Consider the following 10,591-nt stretch of genomic DNA (forward strand, 5'->3'; position numbering starts at 1 on the left):
TATAATTATTGTAAAAAATATAAATATTAATATTATATATTAAAAATATAAGAATAAGAAAAAAATAAAATTATTATTATTATTATTTATAAATATTTAATGATGGATTTTACAGCAGATCGAGTGTAGACCGAAACGAGATGTTAGCTCATATTTCATAATATAATATACTTGCATTTCAGTTTCTATTCCTGCTGTCAATAACTTATAAACTTGAAGCATTTATTTAAATCAAATTCCCTCGTCCACTCACAGAAGCCCTAAGTCCGAGCTCATCTTTAGGCCACAATAATGTTTGAAACAACTTCTGAAACCTGCGAAAAATTTGCTAACGATTATCGCCCAACTATTGCCGACCACGCCCGCAGAGCCAAAGCCGCTCTCGCTCTCTCCCTCTTTCTAACTGTTTAGTGTCCGTGCTCAAAGTCAAAAAGTTTGCAAATTTAACATGCGGTCAACGAAATGAAATTAACTTTTGGCGCGAATGAAATGATGCTGACCACAGCCCGAAATAGGCTTTCTTTTTTCAAAATTTAATTGGAAAAATATGTGAAGCTGACTGGGAAAACGAATGCCTGGGGGCTAGACTCTATAAATACCCGAATAATAGGTCGATCTGCATCAATTAAGAACATAATCCGCGCATTATTCGAATAGTATATAAATATTATTTGACAGCGACCCGAACAGCAAAAACTGTCGTCGAGTGGTTAACTGCTGCAGAAGTGGAGAGCGGGCGCAGTGATGCAAGGGGCGTGGCATGACGTGGCTTGTGCAGCAATTCAGGCTGGGGATTAAGGGACCATTATGTGAACATTTTCAACATATGCTAAACGAGCGGAATAAAAAAGACGACAACAACTTTTGAACCATGTCATGTGGCGGGTCTTAATGATGTCGCTGATGAGGACAGCGGATGCGGATGTGGATGCGGATGAGGATGAGGATGCGGATGTTTTTCCGCTGGGAATGGGCAGCAGCTGATGATAATGTTGATGACAGGTGCTGCATGACATTTATGAACTGCAAGGACACACCAGCCAAAAGCCCGCTTGAATAGCTGTGATTAAAATGTGGGGAAATAGATTTTACTTGTGAGTAAACAGATTAGAAAGCAGAAGCAATACAAATTTGAATTTGAATTTATAGAAATTTATAGAAGTATATAATATTGTTATTTTGTTTTTAAGAAAAATTTATGAAATTGTTGTTCGATATTTAAAAAGTAATAAAATCTGCTTCAAATCTACTACCTAAATCTCCTACTAATATCTACTACTAATACTACTACTATCTATTATTAATATCAACTTCTACTATTTAAACTAATATCTACCACGACTATACACTAATAATACTACTACTACTTACTACTACTACTATCTACTATTAATATCTATTAGTAATATCTACTACTAATATTTATTATTAATATCTATTATTAATATGTACTACAACTATCTACTATGAATATCCACTACTACTATCTACTACTAACACTACTACTACTAATATCTATTACAAATATCTACTAGATAGTAGATATCTACTAATACTACCTACAACTATTATCTACTATAGCAATCGCTTACTACTATTTATGACTGAGTTCTACTACTATTATCAACAATGTAATACTATTTATTGCTGTATCTATCTTATCTATTATCTACTACTATTACCTTGTACTAGCTACTCTTCTCTACTTCCCACTTTTATCTACATCTACTATCTACTATTCACTCCTCTTTACTACACCTATATGCATATTATGCTACTTTCTACTGCTATTATTACTATTATTTTAGTAGACTCGCATACCTTTGTATTTTTTGCTAAGCTTTAGTTCTTTTGTCATGCAAATATATATCATATATTATACACTCCTAACTAGACTGGCCAAATGTTTTGCATTTGTTTTTGATTAGCCATGCACAACTTCCATTGCATGCAAGCATTGTCCATGGAAAACCATTTGATGTCCTTTTGATCTTTTCATTACGGTCAACAGAATATACATACTATAATCATAGTTGGCCCTGTCCGCCGTCGCCTATTTTTGTTGTCATTGTTGAAAGGTGCCAGCTGTGCAACAGTGCGTATGATGAATTTGGTTAAATGCCTCAATGCGCGACTCTGCCTCCACAAAACCAGAAAAGCATTTCAGCTATGTGTAGGCCACACAGATACACACACACACACACACACACACACCTACATATTTACACATTCCTATTTACCCTTGTTAAATATTATTTAGCTTGTTTATTTTGTCAGCCGCCTGCCGTGCATAAATAAATATAAATTGCAAACCATTTTTATGCGTTTATATATTTAGTCACATCAAATGCAATTAGCGCGCGTTCAGCTAGCCCAAAAGTTGGCAGCTTAATTGCCAGTCAGAATAATAGATTCGAAAATATTTGTTACAACATAAAAAGGGATTCACTGACAGGAATATATAATATGTGATAGTTAGTCTTTCTCCTTTCGCTATGCTAACTCTCTCTATATATATAGGCTCCCTTCTAATTGGATATGTTGACCGCGTGAAAACTCAATTTACTTGTAGCTTGGCTGGACAAATTTGGGTTTCAGCCATGTCAAATGCCATCAATTTGGCCAACAATATTCACGGCAATTAACAAATTAATTGCCTACTTTGAGGTTGCACTTGAAGCCAGCACGCACACACACACAGACATACACACACAGCCCGCACACATACTTGGCAGGGCAGGCTTTGCTGGTTAAGCTAATTCCCAATGGCATCTTAGTTTTATGGCCAACACACAAACACATCAGCAGCAGCAGCAACAACAACAACAACAACAATGTAACCAGAACGCAAATGCTGAAACGCTAATGAAATTTCCAAGCTGAGCTGCATAGCTGCCCAGGGAGTACAACTTCTGCCCGGTAGGTGGCGTATTTGCAAAGCTTTTAATATAATGACACATTATCATGGCAGCGAGTCAAAGACACACGAGACGACACACAAACACACACACATACCCACACATGCACAGATAGACGGGCAGACAGCATACTCACACACAGTGACAATTGAGGGCACGCATAAGCGGATAAGTTTGGCCTTGTGTGCGAGCGAGACAGCGTATCGGAGCTATGAGCGTGGGCGAGAGAGAGAGAGAAAGATAGTCAGCAGATCTGGTTACTGCAATTGTGTTTGCTGTTGCCTACCCTTTACACAGGTTGTGTAAGCTGATGCATTGATAACGGCAACTGCTAGAGGTACACCGATTGAAAGTAGTTTCTCATTTGCTTGAAATATATCGCATGTCCGTGTGCCCCATGTAAACGCATTGCAAACGACAACAGCTAAGAGAGTAGTTCATATTGGCTCAGAATATATCGTATGTTGGGTTTCGGAGACCGTATGGAAGGAGAATGGATAGACTGGATGTTTAAAATACTTCAGAATATCGTAAAGTCGAATATCGTATGTATAATGTTGTTTGTCGAGTATCGCAGGTAGAATATTATATGTCGAATATCGTATGTACATACGAATATCGTATGTGGAATATCTTGTGTAGAATATTATATTATATACGAATATCGCATGGCGAATATCGTATGTAAATATCGAAAAGCTATGTTACCAACTTATTGAATAGCACACTCTCGGTTGCTTAAATTATATTGTATATCGTATATCGTATTTATATTGAAATAATTTCAGTTTGTATCGACTTTTATATGATAAATATTTAATTAAATGTATTTACTTATTTTCATAAAATTTATTTTTTGTGCTCACAATATTTTTCCATAATGGTAAATCCCCCACACTTTTATTTTATTTATTTAATTAACGGAATTTATTTATGCACAAATTCTATTAGAAGAATATCAAAAGCCAGACTAATTATATTAAAATGTTATTAAGTAAATAATTAATTATTAAAAAAAGTGCAATATTTTGAGTATTAATGTCTGGCAATTGTAATAAATATATCGAGATTAGTGCGCAATCTTTTTTCAATATATCAAAAACTCGTTTTTTGCTGCGTATTTACATTGATGTCTGCATCGCTCAGCCATATAGTCAGAATATAGCCGTCGGTCTATTTGAAATGGACTTACTGTCGATTTATTACTGCCGTTGTATTTGTTATTGTTCATGTTGCTGTTGCTGATATTACGCATACGTCCTGTGTGACGGCCTATTTGGCTGCAACAACTTCCACGTTTGCAAAATGCGATTTAAATGCTTTCCACCCCCCCCCTCACCCCCCCCCTCCAAAAAAAAGATGGGACTGCAAACAAACAAGTAAACGTTGCTGCTGCTACTCCTCTATCACACGATGCATTTCATAAAATATGCAACAGCAGCAACGCTTGTTGCAACAATGACAGTATCAGCAGCAGCAACAGCAACAACTACAACAACAACAACAACAGGAACAGAAATTGCCAGCGCATCCATTTAATTTCATTTTAATGCACAGCATATCCTGGCAAAGGTGCTCCAGCATCTCCCCTCTCCTCCCTCCTCTCTCCTCTCTCCCCTCGTTACCTTTTAGCCATTGTCCTTATGCAGCGTGTAAACAATTTTGCCTTATCAAACAATCGAAACACTGCTCGGCAGTGGGCGTGGCCAATTAAATGACTCTGGCACTGTTTAATGCATAACTCTTGGCCAGCTGCATATTATTGCATTTACTGCAATTGTGCCTGTTGTTTTTGTTGCTGCTGTTGCTGCTCTTGTTGTTGTTTTTTATTATTTTTTATAATTACTGTCATTTGTATTTGCGCGCTGTCTGTGTTTGCCAAGTGTTGATCGCATTTTTATATGCACTCGAAATGAATTAATGCCGGACAGTGTAGCACACAGTGTAACATAAATTGGGTCTAGAGTTAAGTGAGCAGAGTGTGAGCAGCTTCCACAAAAAAAAAAAAAGGGTTTGTAAATTATTAATGAGAAAACAGGTGAACAAATGTAATGAAATGAGTGCGAGTCGATGAAAGCGACAAATGGAAAGTAGAGGGAAGCATATACGGTAATATTTGATTGGAAACGTATTTTCGGGTGGTTTTTGGATTACAATTTTAAATGATACTAGTAAAAAGTTGGAATTCTGAGGGAGATTTTATGCTTTACAGGCAAAATATATTTTATCTTTAATGGGAAAGATATGAATATGTATACATATTTTAGCATAAATGAAAATATTTTAAAAATCTATTGAGATATTCAAGATAAACATCTAACAGTAAATTAATAAATAAATAAATTTTTTTTAATATATAATAATTTTTATAATTATTATAATTTTGAATCAGCCAGAAGCACATTTCCATACAATCTCCATTTCCATGCATCTTCAACTGGAAAAGCTAAAATGGTATAAAATATAGATACATATATAATTTATATAGATAATTTTTATTATAGAAACATAAATGTTTATTTTTAAGTAAGCGTATGATTCCATTTACTTTTGAAATTTCTAGAGCAGTCAACATGGTATGATCTATTGCCATCAATCAAATATATTCTTAAGTAATTTCTAATAGGATGCGAAACATCTTCGATCTTTTGCTTCTACTCCACTTGAGACCAAATATAATTGTCAATAATAGCTTTAAAAATAAATCGCAATTTGGCCAAAAATAGCCAAAAGAGACTTCAATGTTTAATTTTGGCAAATGCTTCAAAAAGACTTCCAACAATAAAAGTCAGTGTAATAGGTATTTTAAGACGTATTTCAATTACAACTAAATTATAATAGCTCAATAGTAATTACATAATAATGCGCAGCACAAAATGATATAATAATACGCATAATAATGCTCTGTTAATAGCTTCAAGTGCTGCGCAAAAAGCAGGAAACAAAATCGATGAAAAGCTAGCAGAAAAAAAAAAAGAATTAAAATTCAAATATGAAATCTGTAGCAATCTCCAAGGTCAGAGAACGTTTCAAGCGTTCTATCGAGGTACTCGAGCGAAGAGGTTCTTGAGTGCGTGTGCTAAAAAGCTGTTAAGAATTGTGGAAAAAATTAACTATGAAAATAGATCAGCATGTTATTAACAAATCAACAAATTTATGAAACGTAATCTGTATTCATTGTAAGCGGAACTCTAAACGGTAGCCAATCTATATTGCCAGCAATTGTAATGAAAAAACGTTTCATTTCAAGAGACGAACAAAAATCGTTCCACTTCACATGCAAAAACCTGATCCAAAAATAATTGTGCTCAAGTGCGTGGCCAACTAAGAGTTGAAGGCGGACGTTCGTTGAGTCGAACGAGAGGCGATGCTTGGTGGTTGTTGGTGGTTCGTCATAGCCACATTATCAAGTGGTTAATAGAGCCAAAGACGGGCTGTCGTCATCTCTAGCTCTTTGGCTCTTGTTTTATTCATTTATTTTTTGGTTTTTTTTTTTTATTGATGCGCACTTGACTTGGCTCTACATTTCATTTGTTTAATTGATTTTTTTATTTCAATTATTATTTTTGAGACTGTTAATGAAAACCAGATTTGAGCTACGGATGTTCCAAATCCAACACTTTTTGCTATAAATACGCTTTGCAAATTGGACCAAGGCATCATTGGGTTCAATACCTACGACACAGTAACATCTTCAGTCCAGTTCGCCTAGTTCGCTTTGTGCTAAAGAACTAAACTTACAGCATGGTGAGTGTACTAAAGAGTGTGTAGAAACAATTTAGTACAAATGTACTAAAAATTAATATACTTTTGAGTATATGCTAAACAGTTCTAAATATGTTTAGCCTGCGTGTACCAAAAGGCACCAAAATATATTAAAATTTTAGAACATGTGTGCTGGCAAGCAAAAGCTCTAAATATTTTTTAGAACATTTGTTTTATTTCCTAGTACATATATATTGAAAATCATTCAACATTTCCTTATTAAACATTAAATTTAATTATTTATTATATTTACTCTCTGCTCCCATAGAAACTTTTTGTCGCCGCACTCACCCTCTGCCTGGTGGCCTTTGCCGCTGCTCAATCCGCCGATCCCGCTGTGCAGGATCCCTCGGTGGAGTATCTGCCACCCGTTGGCGATGCTGAGGCCGCTGCCCTGTCGGAGGATGGCTATCGGTATAAGACGGTGCGTCGCCTGAAGCTGCGCCATCGCCGCGAGGTGCCCAGCCAGGAGTACCTGCCACCCACTCAGGAGTATCTGCCACCTTTGGAGGGCGAGGCTGTCGACACTAAGGTCGCCGATGATGGCTACCGCTACAAGACCGTGCGCAAGCTCAAGTTCCGTGCCCGCCATCGTCGTGATGTCTCCGAGATCGCCGAGCCCTCAAGCGAATATCTGCCCCCTGTGGATGTGGAGCTGGCCCCCGAGCTGAAGACCGTCCTGGGCGCTGATGGCTACCGCTACAAGACCGTGCGCAAGCTCAAGTTCCGTCGCCATCGTCGTGAGGCTGAGGCCGAGGAAGCTGCCGCCGTTGAGGCCAACAACGAATACCTGCCCCCCGCTGAGACACCAGCTGCCGATGCTGCTGAGGTCAAGGCTGCCGATGTGCCCGCCGAGGGTACCGAGGTTGGCCAGGATGGCTACCGCTACAAGACCGTCCGTCGCATCCGTTACCGTTATCGCCATTAAGCTGCCGCTGCTCAATTCCCGAACTTAGGCATATTGAACCAAATTGATCCTGATAGTACACAGAGTGTGCCAGCCAAGCAATGGAGAAGTTTCCCTCACAGTTAGTTTCCAATTGCTTGGCCAACATTCGATACGAACTTTTGCCTTTAATTAATTAATTGCCTTTTAGATTTTTTTTGTCCATTTAAATACCTCAAAAGCATATCGAATAATAAAGTTTATTCACGAAAAATGAAAATTTGTCTGATTATTGGAGATTCATTGAAACATGAATGCTATTCATACATAACCAGGTAAACAGCAAAACAGGGTAAATAATACATATAAACATATTTATTAATTTAAATATGAATACAATTAATACATACCCATCATACATAGATGCACTTTTTCATAGCCATGTTTTGGTGGAAAATCGCCCCAATTTTCACTGAAAAATAAGAAAATGAATTTTATATTAGTTGAAGAAGTAGAAAAAAAAACGATAAAATAATATATATGTATATTTAATCATTCATTTATTAATTTTTACATATATTTATTTACTAATATATTCAATCACATTCTTTAATGATTCATTCATTCATTTAGTCGGTAATTCACATATCAATTGAATTTTTTATTTAATTATTCATACCTTAATTAAATTGTGAATTTATTCATTCCATAATTATTTAGAAGGTTTTTTAATCAATTAAAAATAATATAACTACTGCATTCACTAATTTCAAGTATGAGTATTTGCTAAAGCTAAATAAGTATAATATATATTCTAAAAAAAAAAAATTATTTATTCATCTATTCATATATTTATACATTCCACATTCAATTAAATAACATTCCTATATCCGTCAATTTCTATACCTAGAAAACATCTTCAATAAATTTCCATAGCATTTGAACTAGATCCAATTTGTCAGCCTTTAAAGCCTTTTTTTTGGCCTGCTCTATCATCCATTAATATAATCATCATCAACGTTATGAACCTTATTGCCGTTGAGTTGTCTCTATTTGTGGTACCGAAAAATCAAATCAAAATCAAGTTCTTTGGCAAATTGCGCATTAAAATGGCAGCCAAAGAGGCCAAGAAATAAATACGGCTAAAAAAGGAGAACGAAAATACGTGCATACAAAGGAAGCCAATAAGCAAAACGAAGAAGAAGAAAAAATTGGTATTGAAATCAATGGACAAGTAATGGCCAACGAGAAGAGAGAAGCGAACTGTGAGCAGCGAACAGCAAAAGCGAGAAGCGAAACTCTCGCTCGAAAAAACTTTTTGCAAATTGCAAAATTCTATTTAGAAATGAAGTGTTTGCTTTTAGGCGCAGCAGCAGCTGAGTTGAGCTGGCAAAGTGCAACGACTCAACGAGGGCCTTGGCTTCCCGGCGCCCTTTTCCCTCAATTCCCAGACCCGCTGAAGCGTCTTTCGTTGGTTTTCGGTCAACTTTTCGTAATATTATTTTGCATTTATTTGCACAGCGTTCGCAATTCTTTGTTTTCTTTCATTGCTTTTGCTCCAAAAATAATAAAAAAGTAGAAATGTACGTCGAATTACAAAATGGCAGACGGTCCACAGCATACCTCTGTCGGCCGACTCTCTCTGCCTCTCTCTCTCTCTCACTCTCTACTGGCCAAGTAACGTAATTGGGCGCTTGACTTTATGAAACAGCGGCTTGAAAAGGTTGAACAACCAAAAAACTTTAAAAGTTTCTGCGAATCTGAATTTTACAAATGGATTTACATAGTTTTTAATCATAATCTGATAAGCTGTTTAGAATATAAAGCGTTGCTAATTATTATAAGTTTGAGGTGGACAAAATATTAAAGAATATTCATATAAAATACTTTATAAAGCTATTGGCTTCATTTATGGTATTATCATTAATTAAATTTATTTTAAAATTAAATAAAAATTAATGTTGAAAATTTTAATTTGAAAAAATTGTATTTTTATAATTTAAATAAAATTAAGATAGTTTTTTTTTTTTTTTTTTAATACAGGTATAAGTTAATACAGGTATAATAATAAATTTATATTAAATTGTACTTTAATTATTTTTAAATAAAACAATTTTTAAAAATTAGACAACATATTTTTTTTATTTTTTATATAAAAAAACGAGTTTAGTGAAAATAAAAATAATGCAGAACTATTTAATCCATATTCAAAAACTTAAATACCGCGACAATATAATCGTCATATAATAGTAAAGCAGCTTCAATTTCCAATCAGATTCGATTATAACTGATAAGAATTACGATAGTCTAGGCTCGAGCAATGCAAACAATTTAGATGCGAGGACATTTGATCAATTTTGCCAAGGGGTATTTAGGATTCGCCAAATCCAATTAAAATCAAAAGACAAAATCATTGCGCCTCGGCGTGTGGCATAAACAATTATGACGCTTGACTGCGGCTGTGGCATGTGGCAAAAGGCAAACGGCAAATGGCAAATGGCAAATGGCAGGTCAACAATTTATTGAAACTGAATTTGAGTTTGAATTTCGATGCGCACTTCACAACTAATTTCATTTGTGGCAACTCCTAATTGCAGTGTGCCACGTCCACAATGGATGCAACGGCCACTGAAGCAGCTTAAGTAAATTATCATATTTGTTTTGAGACTCCAAATTAATTACTTAAATAGCTGAAATATAATTATGTGCGGAGCTTATTGAAAGCCTTTGGCGCTTATCTTTGCTCATTTGGCTAAATGTCAAACGGAAGCGAAACGTTGCATGTGCCACAAGATAATATTTAAATGGATTCTTAATGGAAGCACAAACAGCTGCGACGACGACGACGACGACGACGACGACTGAACAGATAAGTCTGGCAATCAAAAATTGCGTCTTTCAGACAGAGACTCGCTCGATTTATGAGTCCAAGCCCCAAGACGGCTTTGCCTTTAAATACTTCACCTCAATTTGCAAGCCAATGGCAGAGACATATAAATTGAAAAAATACCCAAGCACTTAC

General features: G+C 35.7%; 1 protein-coding gene across 1 annotated transcript; it reads left to right on the forward strand.

Annotated features, from left to right (window-relative positions):
- The first annotated feature begins 6,512 nt into the window (after positions 1-6,512).
- LOC149269201 (uncharacterized) lies at positions 6,513-7,849 on the forward strand. Its single transcript, XM_089467863.1, has 2 exons — positions 6,513-6,665; positions 6,952-7,849. The coding sequence occupies exons 1-2, from the start codon at positions 6,663-6,665 to the stop codon at positions 7,609-7,611; spliced, it is 663 nt and encodes a 220-aa protein (XP_089323989.1). The 5' UTR covers positions 6,513-6,662; the 3' UTR covers positions 7,612-7,849.
- The last annotated feature ends 2,742 nt before the right edge of the window (positions 7,850-10,591 follow it).

Source organism: Drosophila arizonae, chromosome 4, assembly GCF_054131065.1.
Source record: "Drosophila arizonae isolate 15081-1271.41 chromosome 4, UAZ_ARI_1.0, whole genome shotgun sequence".
Lineage (NCBI taxonomy): Eukaryota > Metazoa > Arthropoda > Insecta > Diptera > Drosophilidae > Drosophila > Drosophila arizonae.